Source organism: Cebidichthys violaceus, unplaced genomic scaffold, assembly GCF_023349555.1.
Source record: "Cebidichthys violaceus isolate CVI_PGR_0920_01 unplaced genomic scaffold, fCebVio1.0.p SCAF_14, whole genome shotgun sequence".
Taxonomy (NCBI): Eukaryota; Metazoa; Chordata; class Actinopteri; order Perciformes; family Stichaeidae; genus Cebidichthys; species Cebidichthys violaceus.
Genome location: NW_027176307.1, coordinates 14,147,290 through 14,165,932, shown reverse-complemented (window position 1 = coordinate 14,165,932; position 18,643 = coordinate 14,147,290). Strand labels below are relative to the sequence as shown.

The following is an 18,643-nucleotide window of genomic DNA, read 5'->3' as shown; positions in this document are numbered from 1 at the left end:
TCCACCAATCAAAACAAAGCGGGACAATTTTAAACAGCAAAGCAGACGAAGAAGAAGAAATAACACTACGAGAGCGCTCGCGTCAGTTAGATTTCAATTTTGAAATATGTATTAGGATTTCCCGTGGATTTTGTGTTTGGTGGGTGACTATCAACAAATAAAAATGACGGAAGAGTCGGCTGTTAAAGTGTGTGTTCGAGTCCGTCCGCTTATTGAGAGGTAAGTTTTGTGCCCTCAGCCAGCTTTAGCTAAGAGTAAACGTCCTTAGTTAGCTACCTAGGAGCTAACGCTAAGTTACCCAACGCTAATGCTAATGCTAATTAACTGTTACCAATGTTAGGACTTGGTCGCTGGCTTAATTTCCGACGTTAACGACCAATTAATTAATGCTATAACGTAACGTTAGCTTTTAACAGTGTCCTGATAGTCACAACGGAAGTAACGTAACGTTCCTGAACATCTAGCTTAAGTTATGACTATTGTTCTGATCGACCCACTGAACGCAGCATTTTGTCTGTAACTTCTCCCATGCAGTAATATGTGTGTTCAGAGATAGCATTGCTCCCTCAAGTTCACAAGGTTTACAAGTTACTCCTTTTTAAGCAAAGTTACACGTCACACCTCGACCTGTTTGGGACTGTCCCATCCACTGGGAGGGTCTCGAGACCATCCCTATTTTCCCCTTTAGCGGCAGATCGACTGAAACCTGTTTGCACTCATTTTAACCACATGTGAAACTTTGTTTGGGAATATTTTCTTCTGCTTTTCATTGCGTCTTGACAGTCATAACAAATGCTTTGTTCTTTCGAGAGAGATGAGGAATACATGGTTTGTCTTTGCAAATGTACATGTTGACGTACTCGTGGGTCATGTGTCACATAATTAACAATAAAGGTCTTGTCTTCCATGTCTTCTAATAAAATGTGCCTCGATTGCTACAGGGAAGAAAGCGCTGCGTCGGAGAACGCGGAGCCTGTCCAGCTGTTTTGGAAGGCTGATAAGAAATCCATTCATCAGGTCGATGATGGGAATTCCACTAAGAGCTTCATCTTCGGTATGTTTTGCAGCTTGTACGGGGTTAAGAGATGTGTTTCCTGGATTTTGTGGCTCCTTTTTTGAGATATGTTGCACACGCATAACATAACGGATACCTGCTGCACATTCACTTTCCTGCTCTGTTGTCCACAGACCGAGTTTTCATCGCCGAAGAAACAACCAATCAGCTGTACCAGAGCATTGCAAAGCCTCTGGTTGTTTCCTCTGTCCAGGGATACAATGGTACGGAACACAGTGAGACCTGTCTGCTGGTCATGTGTTGCTCCATTAACTCACTGTAGCTGGTGTTTATTCTGTGCATCTATTCGTTCGATCCACAGGAACTATATTCGCTTACGGGCAGACTTCTTCGGGGAAGACTTTCACCATGATGGGGAGCAATCGCATTCACGGAGTGATCCCTCTGGCTGTGGAAGACGTCTTCCAAACCATTAAAAATGTAAGAGTTGAATCCGGTTTGAAACACGCCACAGTTGATTTTGTGTAATTGTTTGTTTTTTTTCGAACCAAAAGACTTTTTTCTTTCGCCCAAAAGTGTTCAAAGAAGGAGTTCCTTCTGAGGGTTTCTTACATGGAAATCTACAATGAAACGGTGAGCGATCTGCTCGTTGACAGCTGGAAGAGAAAACCTCTGGAGGTCAGAGAGGGAATCAATGTAAGTGTTCCGTTGACAAGTTATCAAATCTGAATCCCTTATGGAATCTTTTCAGGTCTAGTTTTTAAACATTTGAAAGTTACTCCTCTTCAATCATTGACTTTAGATCTGTGATCACCATTTGTTCGCCCGTCGGGTCGGTGCTGGTTAAAAGGTAGAAGCTTTTTTTTTAAGAGGTGATTTATTGTGTTTGCGTCTTTTTAAAAACGTGCAGAAAAACATCTACGTGGCTGACCTGACGGAGGAGCTGGTTACGAATCCTGCACAAGCTCTGGCCTGGATTCGAAAAGGAGAAAGTAAGATCAGAGATCACTGAACACATGAGACTGACCCCTACAGGATCTACACTGCAGACTGTGCGTAACGACCAATGTGTTTTCTGCCCCCCCCCCCCCCCCCCCCCCCGCAGAGAACCGCCACTATGGAAAGACTAAAATGAACGAGCGGAGCAGCCGCTCACACACCATTTTCCGAATGGTAAGCAACGGCACGACGCGTAGTCACTAACATGTAGGATTCTGGGAAATGTGTTGTTGTTTTTTTTTTTTCATGATTTGGTTCTTCTTAGATCCTGGAAAGCAGAGAAAGAGAAAGCGACTCTGCATCGGGTGAAAATGCAGATGGAGCCATTATTGTGTCTCATTTGGTAAGCTAGCTCTTTTCTTTTCTTTTTTTATTGTTTGTGTTTTATAATTATTTGTTCACCAGCAATTTTGCTTGATCTTCTAGAACTTAGTTGATCTGGCTGGATCGGAGAGAGCAAGTCAAACCGGAGCTGAAGGTAAGACGGAGTGCATGGACCGTGTTCGGTTGCTGAATGGAGCCCAGGCCCGATGCACTGATCGCTCTACACTACGGTCCGTACTCTACAGTAATCCATCTGTTCTGACGTCCTAGGCACACGCTTCAAAGAAGGTTGCAACATCAATCGCAGCCTGTTCACGCTCGGCCAAGTGATCAAGAAACTGACCGACGAAAGCCAGAAGTAAGCAAACGACGTGTCTGCTTGTCTTAACATAACTATTAATATATTAATAATGTATCCTCCAATAACTGTCCTGAGTTGTACTCTGTACCGCATATTTTCATGCAGATTGAGACCATAAACTCATGTTTACAATGTTTACTGAGGGAATAAATCAAGAGAGAAGTAGAGTCATTTTAGACTAGACTTCTATACAACCAGAGGAGTCGCCCCCTGGTGGACACTAGAGAAAATGCAGCTTTTAAGCCTGGTTGAACATCAATTCGCTGACATTCGCTAATCCCATTGTCTCTCTTCAGGGGTTTCACCAACTACAGAGACAGTAAGCTGACCCGCATCCTGCAGAACTCCTTGGGTGGAAACGCTAAAACAGTCATCATCTGCACCATCACTCCGGTCGCTCTGGAGGAGACGCTCAGCACTCTGCAGGTTGGTGAAATATGCACATTTAATCCATACATTCCATATTTTGTGACACAATAGTATTGTGAAGCTGAATAATATGGTCGACATCATAGGGTTAGCTCCGTTCCCCTGTACATTTATGCAAGGTGTGCAATTGGATGTCGCCCGACCGTAAAGAGCAGCCACATCAGACTTTTAAAACATGAAGTATTAGAGCGAGCATGAGACTTGAGAAAATGAAGCGGATGATGTTTCACAAAGTCTTTCTTTGCGTCAGTTTGCCAGCACTGCGAAGAAGATGAAGAACGACCCTCATGTGACGGAGGTGTCTGACGACGGGGCTCTGCTCAAAAGGTATCGCAACGAAATTGTAGACCTCAAGCGGCGACTCCACGAGGCAAGTGTCACCTCTTTCTTTCCCTTCAGCCATGTGCCGATCGCTGCAAGTCCCGTTATCCCGGCGCTTCCTACCCACTGACGTGTGTGTGTGTGTGTGTGTGTGTGTGTGTGTGTGTGTGTGTGTGTGTGTGTGTGTGTGTGTGTGTGTGTGTGTGTGTGTGTGTGTGTGTGTGTGTGTGTGTGTGTCCTCCCTACAGGTCTCTTCAGACACTCAGACCACAGCGACGGAGAAGAAGGTTCTCTCCCAGCTGCTCCAAGAAAAGGATCAGCTCCAGAGAGAACAAGAGGACAGGATCCGGAACCTGACCAAACTGCTGGTCAGCAGCTCCAACCTGGTTCCTGTTCGAAAGGTAAATATGAGCCAAAAATAACGCTGTAGTTGGAGCACAGAGTGTCATAGCTGTAATGACTCTCTTCCTGTTTTTTTTTTAAGAGGCCAAAACGCAGGGTGACGTGGGGAGGAAAGATGCTCCGGCTCGCCCTTCCGTCTGCATGTGACGACGGTCCGTCTGGCCTCGGCTTTGCGGAGTCTTTCTCTCAGAGGAGGAAAGCAGACCGCTCCTGTCTGACGGAGCTGGGTGAAGGTAAGGAGGAGCACATGGGAATATATGCACCCGTGCAAAATAACACGCTCACTTTAATCATTTCTTGCCTGGTCATTAAATGCACTCATGGTGTGTTTCAACAGAGGATGAGGACTTTGACTCTCAATGGGGGATTCCCGATGAGCCTTCAGATGACATGGACATGAGTCAGAGCTCTGTGACGGTTCGAAGCTTTGGAGACAGGTGAGTCTTTTTATACTGACAGTTATTGGAGTTTTTCATTTAAATTAACCCTGGTGTTCGAGTGTCTGCAGGAAGTCACAGTTAGTCATCCGTATGTTTTTATCTTCTCTTTTTTTCAGCCCCAAAGACTTTTTGTCTCCAGACCGTATCCACAAGCTTTCAGGGAAAGTGTCCCACCTGGAGCTACAGCTGGAAATAGAGAGTCAACACAAAGAGGAGGCCATGACAAAGGCAGACGCTTTAGACGGCAGAGTGGCCGAGCTGGAGCTGCAGCTGCGGACCGAGGCCCAGCAGAAACAGGAGGCCCTGGAGAAGATGCACACGGCGGAGCTGAGGGCGGCCGAGGTCGAGCTGGAGCTTCAGCTGCAGACGGAGAACCGGCAGAAACGGGAAGCCCTGGAGAAGATGCAGACGGCGGAACCGACGACGTCCGAGCTGGAGCTGCAGCTGCAGCTGCAGACGGAGGTACAGCAGAAACAGAAGGCCAATGAGAAGGTGGAGATGTTGGAGTTCAGAGTGGTGGACCTGGAGAGACGGCTGGAAGAACAGAGACCCGCGCAGAGTGAAACCGACGAACAGGTGTTTGTGTGTTTTTAAATCCATCTGTAAGAGGAGAGAGAGGAGCACCTTCTGCAGGCTGTTCCCTTTGGCCTGGTTGTTAATCTTCATACTTTGTGTTCCAGATGAGAAAAGAGTTTGCAGAGACCATCCAGCTGTGTGAGGCTCTGGCTAAGGAGAAGGTAAAGCGACTCTGACTTTAATTATGTGTTGCTCAATGCAACAGAAGCTCTATAACTTCTCCACATGGATGATTTGATTGTATTTAGAGACGAGTGCAACATGCTGCTAAAAACATCAGTGGGTATTAAAGTTACGAGGCTGAATTGAGCCGGTACTTTTCTAACGGGATACGTATTTATTCAAGCTACCTGTGGCGAAAACGAAGCAATTTCAATGCTTAAAGATGCGACGTTGTGTTTTTACAGGACATGGTGGCGGCTGAGAGGGACTATCTGAAGCAGGAGCTCGGGATGTTCATCGAGCAGACGGAGCGTCTGGAGAAAGAGAAGGCTGCTCTGTCAAAGGAGATGGAGGAGAGACGAGAGATGGACGAGTTCAAATCTCTGGAGGAGGAGTTCAGCAAAGAGCACGAGGTAGTTGATCTGGTTCCATTAAGACTCCGCTTAACGTCCTTTTTAGATTAGAGGACTGTAGCGTCAGGTGGACCGAGTTTTATTTACACTCTGTTCATTTTGGTTTGTGCGATCTTACAGAACGAGCTGCAAAACGAAGTCTCTGAACTGAAGAGGACCGTCGAATCCTCTGAAGTCCAACGCCTCGAGCTTCAGGTAAGAATTCCTTCAGATAATCTTCAGATATTGAGAAAGAAGTGGTTGATTTTAGAAATGGAAGATGTTTATTATTCATATAATTACAAGTCGGACCGTAAGATTGTGGCGGTTTTGTTAAATACTCTTCACGCGTTTGTTTTTACAAGAACAAACTAGAAACTCTGTCTGAAAAGCTGCAGAAGAAAACCGTATTTGCAGAGGAACTTCAGAGTATGGTAAGTGTTTTCTTATTACCTTTTAAACATCACAAAGGCACAACATAAAGCCACTGTAGTGAGCCGTCTCTGGTTGCAATGTCTGCAGTATTTCTGAGCTTCAAATGACTTCACCAAAATCTTTAAATCTTTTTCTTTGCTGGAAAATGACTGAATTCCAAATGGATTTCTTTACAAACTAATTAATTTCCTGTCACTTATATTTAAAAGCAAGTATGATCATACATACTCTGCACTATGCTACTCTATAAAACATTATTTTACTGTAATATATGTATAAAAATCTAAATAAATGCAGTAAAATTGAGGGTTTAAACTCATAATGTTAATTGTTTGCGCGTGAAATGTCGTGCGGGAGCGTCAGTTGAAGCTGAAGTAGAACCGGTTTGAAGTGTCAGAGCTGAAAGGAGTTGAGGCGATCGAATAGTTAAGCAGGTGATGGTCTGTCGTTAAGCAGGTGACGGTCTGTCGTTAAGCAGGTGACGGTCTGTCGTTAAGCAGGTGACGGTCTGTCGTTAAGCAGGTGACGGTCTGTCGTTAAGCAGGTGACGGTCTGTCGTTAAGCAGGTGACGGTCTGTCGTTAAGCAGGTGACGGTCTGTCACTAAGCAGGTGACGGTCTGTCGTTAAGCAGGTGTCGGTCTGTCGTTAAGCAGGTGACGGTCTGTCGCTAAGCAGGTGACGGTCTGTCGTTAAGCAGGTGACGGTCTGTCGTTAAGCAGGTGACGGTCTGTCGTTAAGCAGGTGACGGTCTGTCGTTAAGCAGGTGTCGGTCTGTCGTTAAGCAGGTGACGGTCTGTCGTTAAGCAGGTGTCGGTCTGTCGTTAAGCAGGTGACGGTCTGTCGTTAAGCAGGTGACGGTCTGTCGTTAAGCAGGTGTCGGTCTGTCGTTAAGCAGGTGTCGGTCTGTCGTTAAGCAGGTGACGGTCTGTCGTTAAGCAGGTGTCGGTCTGTCACTAAACAGGCTGATTGTGTCGCGTTGCCTCCCTGCAGAGCGGTAAGGACTTGGTGCAGGAGGTGGCGACGCTCCGCCGCTCTCTGGACGATGCTGAGGGGCTCAGCAGAGACACGAAGAAGGAGTGGGCCCACCTGCGCAGCAGAAACATGGCTGTGGAGGAGATGAATGTGAGCGAGATTAACACACAACGCAATTATGAAGTCTGAAATTCTCCTGTTAAAATGTTGAACGTGGTTTAAGTTGATGTTTGGCCCAAAAGGCGACTGAAGTTTGTTGTGTAGTGACGCAGGTTTATTACACGGTCTGCCAGTTTGCCTACGTGTCCATCGTCTTTATTCATTTGTAATACTAACTTCACGTTTCTCGTCACGATCCCTCCTCCAGGTGACTCTGAGCGCCAGCTCCTCGAAGATGGAGGCCGAGGTGAACAGCCTGCGCGTTCAGCTGGAGAGAGAGAAGTCGCGCTTCAGGGCGATGCAGAACGATCTCCAGAAAGAGCTGAACGTGGCATTCGACGAGAACACGAAGCTCACCACTCTGCTCGACGGAAAAGTCCCAAAAAGTACGTTTATTTAAAGTCGGGGAGTGTTTTAAATGAGGTCTATCAGAGAAGACATTCATGTATGATGTTCTTCTGTCTCCAGATCTGATAGACAGCGTGGAGCTGGAGAGAACCGTGGCCCAGCTGAACCGAGAGCTGACTGCGTCTCATGAAGCAGAGGGAGCCCTCAGAGCTCAGCTGGAGGAGCTCGCCTCGTTCCAGACTCTTCCAGAGAAGGTGGACGGCTTGACGAAGCAGGTGAGTCCTCCAGACCAAAGTCCTCTGAGGACGGCGTCGGGTTGAGATGGAGCAGTTTCAGGAGTCGCATCCTTCCAGTTAAACTTTTCAGTTCATTCTTTAAATGATCAGATTGGACTACAAAAGTAAATGTAACCTCAAGTTTTTTATTTATTTGTATTGGTCCAGCTGAATGAGCTGACTGAAGAGCTCCAGCGTGTGCGGGAGGAGAAGGACGCTCTCCTGTCCGAGCGGAGGAGCTCTGCCGAGGAGTCGGAGAGGCTGCTCTCCACACTCACAGCTCTCACTGCGGAGAGAGACCAGCTGACGAGGGACCTTCAGGACAACGTGGAGATGGTGGGTTTAATGCACCGCTGTTTTGTAAATGTGAGAGTAAATCAAATCTGTAATTCTGTCTGAAACGTTTTATGTTTTTTTTTTTTTTTAGGCTGCAGAGACGCAACATCTTCTACAATCTCTTCAAGACGAGCTCCAGGAGCAGAGGGGAAAGAGCTCCGGCCTGGTGAACCTCGCTGAGCAGAAGGAGTCCGAGTCGAGGGAACACGTGAGTGAAACTGTCGTTAAGCGGCGTTTTTTTATTTTAATCTAAACTACTCCTTCGTCGTCAATGTACCAACCGTTCGTTGGAAATCCAATCCGACAGATGCTGAGTCTGTCGCAGGAGCTCCAGCGTGTGCGGGAGGAGAAGGACGCTCTCCTGTCCGAGCGGAGGAGCTCTGCTGAGGAGACGGAGGAGCTGCTCTCCACAGTCGCAGCGCTCACTGCGGAGAGAGACCAGCTGCAGACGGACATGCGGGAAAACGTGGAGATGGTGAGTCCAGGTTTTAAAATGCAATCATTTTAAAAGCATCAGCTGTGTCGTTTGTTTTTTGTTTCTAGATGTCGTATATATACTTCTTTATTTTACCGAACAGATGATTGAGAATCAGGAGGAGCTGAGGACGGCGCTGGAGAAGAATCGAGAACGGAAGGAGCGGATCAAACAGCTGGAGACGGAGCAAGCATCCAAACGGGAGGATTCACCCGATGAGACGAGTGCACAGACGGAGCAGCTGCAAACGCTGGTAAGAGTTTTCTTCACGCATCTGGAAAACTATTTTACTACAATACCCTCGTACACTCACATCCTGGTGAATCTCCTTTCAGATGATGGAGAACCGGGAGGAGCTGAGGGCGTCTCAGGAGAAGGTCCGACTTCTACAAGATGAGATCAACGAGCTGAGGAGCCAAAAGGCCGAGCTGGAGGGCCGATCGAGAGATGGGAGCGATGCAGAGAGTTCACTCCAACTGCAGGAGCTCCACGATCAGGCAGGACTACATTCTCATACATCTAATGCTGGCGGACCTCTCTTCAGTAGATCAACTCATTTTTAGACTCGTTTTCAAGTCTCCATTCTGTCCTGACAGATTCAGAGGCTGACTGAGGAGCTCGAGAGTGTTCGAGCGGAGAGAGACGGTCTGACCGACGCTCAGACTCACAGCGAGGAGGAGAAGGAGGAGCTGCTGAGCAGAGTGACGTCTCTCGGCGAGGAGAGAGATCAGCTGCAGGAGACTCTGGAGGGACTCAGACAGGAGAAGAGGCAGCTCAGAGCAGAGCTGGAGGACAGGATGGAGACGGTTTGTTAATTTGATTCTTTTATATTTTCTTAATAGCAGTCTGCCTGGAAAGAAAAGAAGATAAACATTGTTTTTTAACTGTCGCAGGTTGCACTCGCCCAAAGTGGGTTTAACCAGCCAGAAATGTTGACCTCAGAACTGCAACCACGGGATGAGAACGTCACCCATCTTCAGCAAGAGGTAACGGCAGCTGAGTTATTCCAGTTTCTTCATGGGGAAAGATATGGATGAACACCAGTCTTATCCTTCAAATTGTGGCCATTTTTCCTCCCCAGATAAAGGAACTACAGGCGACTTTCCAGGCTGTCAGCGAGCAGAAGAGCCAGCTGGAAGCTGATCTGCAGCGTAACACGGAGACGGTGAGGGGAAGCTGACCGTTTGTCAAACTGAGATCAAACATTGTTAGAATTTAAGTCCGATCACGTTGCCAGTTATGTGAAAGAGATTTTGCTCAGAGTTTTATATATTTGCTCTTGTTTGGATGAATGGAAATGTTTTTTTTTTTGTTTTTTTTCTATTTTCAGGCTACAGAGACTCAAGGCCTTCTACATTCACTTCAACAGCAACTGCAGGAGCAGAATCAGAGGAACATGGACCTGGAGACACTAAGCCTAGAGAGGCCAGCTCAGCTAGAACAACAGGTCTGCTCCTTGTCTCGTGTCTCACTTAAGCTGCATGTTTAGTCTTCCTCCTCAGAAGCACTGGATCCCCTTTGATGTTGTTTTTGGATTACAGAGTGTTCTCTTATTTGTAGGTTGCAGAGACTCGGTGTCTTCTTCAATCCCTTCAAGAGGAGCTCCGAGAGCAGAAGCAGCGTTACTCCGATCACATGACCCTCTGTGAGCAGAAGGAGTCTGACTTGGATCAACAGGTGAGTTTAGATGTTAACAGAGAATATCGATGTTTTAAACTGATCCTCCATTGGCGGTGTTGTGACTGCATGTTGGACGTCTTCTCATTTCAACAGGCCAAGACTCTGACTGAGCAGCTCGAGCGTGCGCGAGCGGAAAGGGACGATGCCCTCTCTGAGAAGGAGACCGGCGGTCAGACCTCCACGGAGGAGGAGAAGGAGGAGCTGCTGAGCAGAGTGACGTCTCTCGGCGAGGAGAGAGATCAGCTGCAGGAGGCTCTGGAGGGACTCAGACGGGAGAAGCAGCAGCTCAGAGCAGAGCTGGAGGACAGGATGGAGACGGTAAGAGCTCGGGGATCAAATCTTTTAACTTGAGCCATATCCCAGGAGCTATCGCTGAAATCTGCTCCTGGTTCTTGGGGGGGAACACACCTGCCGGGACCCGGTATTTATTCACATGTGAATACAGGCTGAAGACCAACAGGCACTGAAAGTAAAAAAAAAAATAGGGCTGGGTGATAATTCAATATGATGATTTATCATCGTTCAATGGAATCTGCGGGAGAAGAGTGCTATATATATATATATATATATATATATATATATATATATATATATATATATATATATATATATATATATATATATATATATATATATATGTGTGTTTACAGGAAGTCCTCATGTACAGTCCTGACTGTGGACATATTGTTCTGTCTCTGTTGTTCAGATGCAGTGTGAGTTACAGCAGCAGCAGCTCAGCTCCGAGCCTCAGTCGCTGAAGGACGAGCAGGACGACTGCTCCGCTCTGCAGGTTTGATCACGTCACTCGCTCTCATCCTCGCACCGCGGGGACATCTTCACGTCTTAACTGCCATTTTTACGATCGTTGGGAATTTGTCCCCGAACACTGAACAGAAACTCTTGAAGAAAGCAGGAAACGACTCGCTGCTCTGAGCCACAAACTACATATGTTACTCGCTCGTGCAGTCAGACGTTTTCTGACGCGGATAAAGACACTTTGAGTAAAACTGAAAACTGTAATTGTGCTTCAGATCCAACAGCTAGAGGAGCGTCTGGAGAAAACTCAGGAGGAGGTGAGCCAGCTGAAGTCTGACCTGCAAGAAAACGTAGAACTGGTGAGTTTGAATTTACAGTTCCACCCACATGTGATTTCAGTGCTGTGGACATTGGGGTCAGGGCTCTGTTATCGCACACTTCTGTTTTTGGTGACTTTGCACAGAGGAGATCTTCCCCTTGTACACTCACATCCTGATGAATCTCCTTTCAGATGATCGAGAACCAGGAGGAGCTGAGGGCGTCTCAGGAGAAGGTCCGCCTTCTACAAGATGAGATCAACGAGCTGAGGAGCCAAAAGGCCGAGCTGGAGGGCCGATCGAGAGATGGGAGCGATGCAGAGAGTTCACTCCAACTGCAGGAGCTCCACGATCAGGCAGGACTACATTCTCATACATAAAGAACACAGAGAAGCTGCTGTCTAATGCTGGCGGACCTCTCTTCAATAGATCAACTCATTTTTAGACTCGTTTTCAAGTCTCCATTCTGTCCTGACAGATTCAGAGGCTGACTGAGGAGCTCGAGAGTGTTCGAGCGGAGAGAGACGGTCTGACCGACGCTCAGACTCACAGCGGGGAGGAGAAGGAGGAGCTGCTGAGCAGAGTGACGTCTCTCGGCGAGGAGAGAGATCAGCTGCAGGAGGCTCTGGAGGCTCTGAGACGGGAGGAGGAGCAGCTCAGAGCGGAGCTGGAGGACAGGATGGAGACCACGCAGACGGAGGTTTGTGTCCACTAGCAACACCTCTATGAAATCGCCTCGGTAGCGCTGCACACAGTACTCTAGCAGTTGCGATAGACTATTCCACAGTTGTCAGGAAGTAAACATGGATGATATAGTTGGATTATAAACTGTTTAAATCTGAAGCTGGAGTCAAAGAGACACTTCTAACGGCTCCCTTCCTCACAGATGAGGACTTTAACTGAGAAACTGGAGCTCGTCGAAGCAGAGAGAGACGGTCTGCTCTCTGAGAAGGAGACCGGCGGTCAGTCCTCCACGGAGGAGAAGGAGGAGCTGCTGAGCAGAGTGACGTCTCTCGGCGAGGAGAGAGATCAGCTGCAGGAGGCTCTGGAGGGACTCAGACGGGAGAAGCAGCAGCTCGGAGCAGAGCTGGAGGACAGGATGGAGACGGTAAGAGCTCGGGGATCAAATCTTTTAACTTGAGCCATATCCCAGGAGCTATCGCTGAAATCTGGTCCTGGTTCTTGGGGGGAACACACCTGCCGGGATCTGGTATTATTTACATGTGTTTACAGGCTGAAGACCAACAGGCACTGAAAGTAAAAAATAGGGCTGGGTGATAATTCAATATGATGATTTATCATCGTTCAATGGAATCTGCGGGAGAAGAGTGCTATATATATATGTTTACAGGAAGTCCTCATGTACAGTCCTGACTGTGGACATATTGTTCTGTCTCTGTTGTTCAGATGCAGTCTCTCGGCGAGGAGAGAGATCAGCTGCGGGAGGCTCTGGAGGCTCTGAGACGGGAGGTGGAGCAGCTCAGAGCGGAGCTGGAGGACAGGATGGAGACCACGCAGACGGAGGTTTGTGACAACCAGTTGCCCTTCGTTTTCAAACTCACTTTCTGCTTGTTGCTACGTTTGTGACATCGCCCTCTGTGTTTGGATGGTTTGTAAAATATGTGGAGGATGACTAACCGGCCTCATATCTGCTTCACCAGATCGCACAGCTGAACACGTCTCTGCAGACTGTGACTGAGCAGAAGAGGCGGCTGGAAGATGATCTCCAGCAGAGCGTGGACATGGTGAGGCAACCGCTCATCTATAGGGACTGCAACTTATCCGTTGGGTTCTCTGCTGAGGAAATTCCTAATCGACAAACACTCGGGACAACCGTTCATCTCCTGATGACGCCTTTTCATATGTGACTGTCTAAAGGTACGTTTTTGTTTTTAAGGTTTCCACGACAGAAGAACTCGTGAAGTCACTCCAAGAGCAGCTGTGTGAACAGAAGCGGATGAACTCTGACCTGGACAAACTGTTTCAGGAGAAGGAACGCTCTTTGGATCAACAAGTTGGTGTCTTAATGCCTCACTTTTGCAAGAATGTGCGTCTATGAAACTTGTTTTCGGAGCGGGAGGGACCTTCTAACGGCTCCCTTCCTCACAGATGAGGACTCTAACTGAGAAACTGGAGCTCGTCGAAGCAGAGAGAGACGGTCTGCTCTCTGAGAAGGAAGCCGGCGGTCAGTCCTCCACGGAGGAGAAGGAGGAGCTGCTGAGCAGAGTGGCGTCTCTCGGCGAGGAGAGGGATCAGCTGCAGGAGGCTCTGAGACGGGAGGAGGAGCAGCTCAGAGCGGAGCTGGAGGACAGGATGGAGACGGTACTTCTGCACACCTAATGAAGTCGTTGGTATTCCAAGAACAGTAAGTTGGGTGAGCCGACCGCTTCGAAGCACCTCCTGTGTTAATTCCCGTCCTCTTTAAACAGCAGGCTTCATACATGCGCGAGCATTTGGAATCGCAGCGGCGAGCCGAGAGAGACGAACAAGAGATCAAGCTGCAGCAAACGGTGGGTCCAAATCATTCACTGACATAGACGTAAAGGAGTAGTTTGACTTATTCACACTCTTGTCCAACAGTTACATGTGAAGCTACAGCTAACAGCCACTTAGAAACAGGAATTATCACCGTATATATATATCTCTTTTTGCTACGGTTATTTTTATGGTCTATTAATCTGTTGACTATTTTCTCCAGTAATGAATTAGTTGTTTGGTCTATTAGAATGTTGATCAGTGTTTCCTGAAGCCCAAGATGACGTCCTCACCGGTCTCGTTTTGTCCACAGCTCAAAGACATTCAATTTACGGTCTCAGAGGAGTAAAGAAAAAAGGCAGATTAAAATGTTGATGAAGCCTGAGTTGGAGAACAGCCATATGTGTGTGTGTGTATATATATGTTTTTATATATATATATATATATATATACACACACACAACAATATATATTGTGTTATTTGCATAATTATTATTTTTCCTTTCAGTTGCTCGGCGAAGCGAACGCGACCGTCTCAGCCCTCAGAGAGCAGTTGAGCAGTTTGGAGTCCAGTGGAGTCAAGGAGGCGGCGGCGTCCCGGCTGCAGGACTCTGCTGAGCAGCTGCAGGTAGCGTCACCAATAGATTTATGTATTGTAGTTATGAGCGGCTGCAGGTAGCGTCACTAATAGATTTATGTATTGTAGTTATGAGCGGCTGAAAGGCAAAGACCTTCTACCGCAGCAGTTCAGTACGTCTCTGATGCCTCTGAACTCGTATCCTTGCAGGAGTCCTTCGGAAGATTCCAAACCTTCATCGTCAATTGTTCCAAGTACAACTCCACAGCCCCGGACAAGATGCAGTGTTCGCTGAAGCACGGTCACCTGAGCGCTCTACCAAAACCCACCATGGACGCCTACAGCGCCGTGTGTCAGCTGCAGCTGCAGACGGCTCAGACTCTGGGAAACATTCCGGTGAATATCAACCCTTTTTGAGACCTCATGATCTTACTCTCTTGATCAGCTGTTGACCTCCCGCTCTGCGACCCCCACAGGAGCACCTGCAGGTGCGAGCGCAGGACTACTGGAATCTGTTCGAGCTGTTGGTGAAGAAAGATCTGGCCGTTTTTGAGGAGAGGCGTCTGCAGGACCTGCTGCTGTGCCGAGCGCGGGCGCCCCGCTACTCGCTCAAAGACGAGGACTTCCACGCGCTGTGGGACGGCAGGCTGACCGAGCTGCTGGACAAGAGGCAGCTCTATCTGCAGGTGAGCGATTCACTAAAATGTTGGATGACATGACCTCTGGGTTATATGCGATTGTGTCCCGTTCCTCCATTGTGTTTCCAACATTACTGTAAACCTTTTTACGATGACTCGTTCTCCTAGAAAATGTCCAGCGTTTACGGGAAGCTCCGGGCCAACATGGCTTCCTACACCAGCGAGCTGTCGGCTGAGATGCGAGCCAGGGAGAGGTTCACAGGGCAGCTGAAGGCCGTCTTCACGGTCCAGCCCTTCAGCTTCAGCGGGCTGGACGGCATCCTGAGCGGAGAGCTGGACCACAGGTCTGCGATGGAGCAGAGCAGGAAGATGACCCTGCAGGTAGTCTTTAACGTTCACTCACCTGTCATCTAGCTAAGCATGAACATATGGAGTGACGTAGAGCTCTGTAGCGGCAGCTAACCTGTCAATCACTGTGTAGCCCCGCCCCTAAAGCATCCCCTGCTTTATGGTCTGTTTGACTCTAAATGGAGCATCATGTACTAAATGAACATCATGCTGTATTGAAGAAGACTGTAAACTAGAGATTGAGACCATAAACTCATGTTTACAATGTTTACTGAGGGAATAAATCAAGAGAGAAGTAGAGTCATTTTAGACTAGACTTCTATACAACCAGAGGAGTCGCCCCCTGCTGGACACTAGAGAGAATGCAGGTTCAGAACCGGAGGTTGCCGCCTGGTTTTGCTACAATTTATTGGACCCCTGCCAGCCAATCAGAATAAAGAAGCCTTGGGCACTGCTTGTTCTCCTCGGTGTTTGTATCTCAGTGATGTGAGGTCTTTGTAGCGTCATATAATCCTCCCGACTCTCCCGCAGGCCATCACGGAAGAGCACAAGGGTCTGTGTGAGGAGCTGAAGCTGCTGGAGGCTCAGGCGGACTCTCGTCTCCGGGAGGAGAGGAGTAAGACCTCCACCCTGCTGCAGGCGCTGGAGGGAGCTCCTCTGAAGACGGAGCTCGCCCTGCTGAAGGACAACCAGCAGCTTGTGCTTCAGCTCCAGCAAGCTGAAGAAAGAGTCAAAGTATGTCTAATGCATACTTAAACAAGTCAGCCGATTACGAACTGACCCGGCCTCCAGTGTCTCCTCTCACAATGCCGTTCTTGCATTCTTCCAGGCTCTGTGTGTACACATTGAGCAGCTGGAGGAGGCTCAGGTCAAAGACAGCAGCAGATTGTCCAACCACAAACAGGCCACCCAGCTGCTGCAGACGGAGCTGCAGGACAGCCGCGCTCAAGTCCAGGAGAAGGACGGCACGATCCAAACCCTCAAGAGCAAGCTGCGCCTGTCTGAGGTTCACGTCAACATTTTCATCTTCAGTCCCCAGAAGCAGCCTCATACTTTTACAGCTGCTGTATTTCTGATATTTGTATTATTTCTGCTTTAGAAAAATGCGTCACCCAGCGCTGTCGAGCTGGAAAAGCTCCGGAGTAAACTGTTCAAAATGGAGGTGGAGTTGAGTTCGGTGTCTGATAAACACAAACAAGAGTAAGAGCCCTTTGGTTTGTTTTTGACTTCACCGTCATGTTAGAACGGTTTGATCTGGTCGATCTGACCGGAGGTTTGTCTTCTCAGGATCCAGAAGATGAGCACAGTGCTGAAGGAAAAGGAAGAGTCGGTGAGGAAGCTGAAGGAGACTTTGAGGAAATCGCAGCAGGAAGGAGAGGAGTCATGTAAGTCAGCAGTCTGTGATCCCATGGACATGTAGTAATTCTGAAAGAGGGTGAGGGTGAACGAACATGTGCTTTTTGAACATTAGGCATAAAGGCAGCAAAAAGCTATGTCTTTTCAAAATAAAAGCGTAGTAGCGATGGTGTCGTCCCACACTTGACGTAGTCGTGTTGAATTCAGTCCTGCAGGGCGAGGACCTTCATGCCAGACTGACCAACCCCAGAGGTTTGGTGATCAAGACCAGCATTTTGCTGGAGAAGACCAAACTGGAGGAGGAAGTCAAACAGCTTCAACTGAAGATAACCGAGCTGGAAAGGTGAGATGAACCCGTTTTGAGGGTGGAGCCGCTTTGGGGGGGGGGCAGCAGGCATTCTTTTAGTCCTCCTCTGATATCCGTCCCCCTGTCACATCAGCGTGGTGTCCGGTCAGCAGGAAGAGATCAGCAAGTGGAAGAGCAGAGCCATCAAGCTGAAGGTGAAGAGCAAGGCCGAGGTGGACAAGCCTTCGTCACCCTGCACCCCCACCAAGAGGGGCATCTCCATGACCTCGGACACCTCCAACTTCCTCAGCTCACCCAAGAAGTTTCTGGTCACTCCCCGGAAGGTCCTGGACTCTCCCAGGAAGGTCCTGGACTCTCCCCGGAAGGTCCTGGACTCCCCAAAGGTCTCTTTGCGCGACTCTCCCAAGAGCAGATTCTTTGAATTGGGAGGAAGCTCCGAGATGCTGTCCAGAAACTGCCCCAAGCAGTTCTTCGATAACTCCAGACTCGGAACAATCGCAGGTCAGCCCCGTCTAAAGTCCACCTCTCCGTCTTATTGTTCGTCTCGTAGTCCTGACGTCGTGAACAACCTGAGCTGTTTGTTTTTGCCAGAGGTTTTCGATGTTCCTGATAGACCAGACCCAGAGAAGGGTAACTGCTGTACATATTCACCACTGAGGGTTTTACTAACGGACGCATGAGGTGTTTGGGGACCACTGTTATTGTTGTTGACACTTTAATTAGAAGAAATCACGTAAACATAATGTCACTCACATGTGGAACAGGGTGGGTTTAATGGCTTCATGGACATCGGTGAGGTGGATTATGCTACTGGAGTGCTGGTCTAACAGAAGTCTTGTGTGTTGCAGATGCAGATGCAGACAGGAAGGAGGACGGGTGGCCTCAGTCTCCAAAGCAAGAGGAGATGTGTAAAACACAGTAAAATGTTCCATGTGCAATCATCTTAAACGTCTTTATCCTTTTGAATGTCTCTTGTTTTTCTTGTTCTTTTGTGCTTTTACTCCGTCGTTCTGTCTGTCCTATAACTTGAATAAAAAAGCCTAATAAAGTAAAAGACTCTGTTGTCTCGTTCACACTCGCTGCGTTCCGATACTGAGCAAAGAAGAGGATTTAGTATGTATTTTTAAATAGTATTTTTCATAAATATTTTGTCAAATAGTTTAAAAAAAATATATAGTAAGTTAAAACAAAATTTTTTAGTGTAGTGTGTCAACAATGGTTAAAAAAAAAAGTCATATAGTATGTTTAAAAAAATAAATAAAAGTATTTTTTTATAGTATGTCGAAAAAAGTCTGTAAGCATATAGAACTTATTTTTTTAAGTCATAGTTTAGTGTTGAAAAAAGTTTTTAAAAAAAATAGTATAGTATGTTAAAAAAAATTTTTTTTTTAGTCCTAGTATAGTTTGTGGAATTTCAAAAAAAAAAAAATAATAGTATGTTAAAAAAAAGAAATCTTAGTATAGTATGTAGATTTATTCTTTTTTTTTTTTTAAATAATAGTATTTTTTTAAATATTTTGTCAAATAGTTTTCAAAAAATACATAGTAAGTTTAAAAAAAAAAATTGTAGTGTAGTGTGTCAACAATGGTTTAAAAAAGACATAGTATGTTTAAAAAATAATTCTGATCGACTTTAATTCAAACATATTGGTCTGAAATCTAATCTGAAATTAGACAAAATGCCTCATGGATGTGATTTGAATTTAGCTCATGCATGAGATTTTGAAGGGCTTTAATTTTGAAATGCTTCATGTAGTGTGTCAACAA

General features: G+C 47.1%; 1 protein-coding gene across 1 annotated transcript; it reads left to right on the top strand.

The window, feature by feature from the left end:
- Window positions 1-113: 113 nt before the first annotated feature.
- Window positions 114-17,718, top strand: cenpe (centromere protein E). Its single transcript, XM_068709023.1, has 55 exons — window positions 114-219; window positions 942-1,054; window positions 1,189-1,278; window positions 1,377-1,495; window positions 1,592-1,711; window positions 1,926-2,007; window positions 2,121-2,188; window positions 2,280-2,357; window positions 2,441-2,492; window positions 2,609-2,696; window positions 2,996-3,125; window positions 3,379-3,498; window positions 3,698-3,850; window positions 3,934-4,084; window positions 4,189-4,288; window positions 4,408-4,867; window positions 4,972-5,028; window positions 5,275-5,442; window positions 5,563-5,637; window positions 5,787-5,855; window positions 6,848-6,979; window positions 7,197-7,374; window positions 7,457-7,611; window positions 7,780-7,947; window positions 8,039-8,155; window positions 8,255-8,422; window positions 8,526-8,675; window positions 8,758-8,919; window positions 9,019-9,228; window positions 9,316-9,408; window positions 9,504-9,587; window positions 9,753-9,869; window positions 9,983-10,099; window positions 10,196-10,420; window positions 10,809-10,892; window positions 11,134-11,217; window positions 11,370-11,531; window positions 11,654-11,875; window positions 12,062-12,283; window positions 12,583-12,699; window positions 12,837-12,920; window positions 13,073-13,189; window positions 13,285-13,497; window positions 13,605-13,685; window positions 14,159-14,278; window positions 14,438-14,623; window positions 14,704-14,913; window positions 15,034-15,246; window positions 15,745-15,948; window positions 16,043-16,219; window positions 16,313-16,413; window positions 16,501-16,598; window positions 16,777-16,912; window positions 17,010-17,377; window positions 17,468-17,718. The coding sequence occupies exons 1-55, from the start codon at window positions 164-166 to the stop codon at window positions 17,554-17,556; spliced, it is 7,713 nt and encodes a 2,570-aa protein (XP_068565124.1). The 5' UTR covers window positions 114-163; the 3' UTR covers window positions 17,557-17,718.
- Window positions 17,719-18,643: the final 925 nt, after the last annotated feature.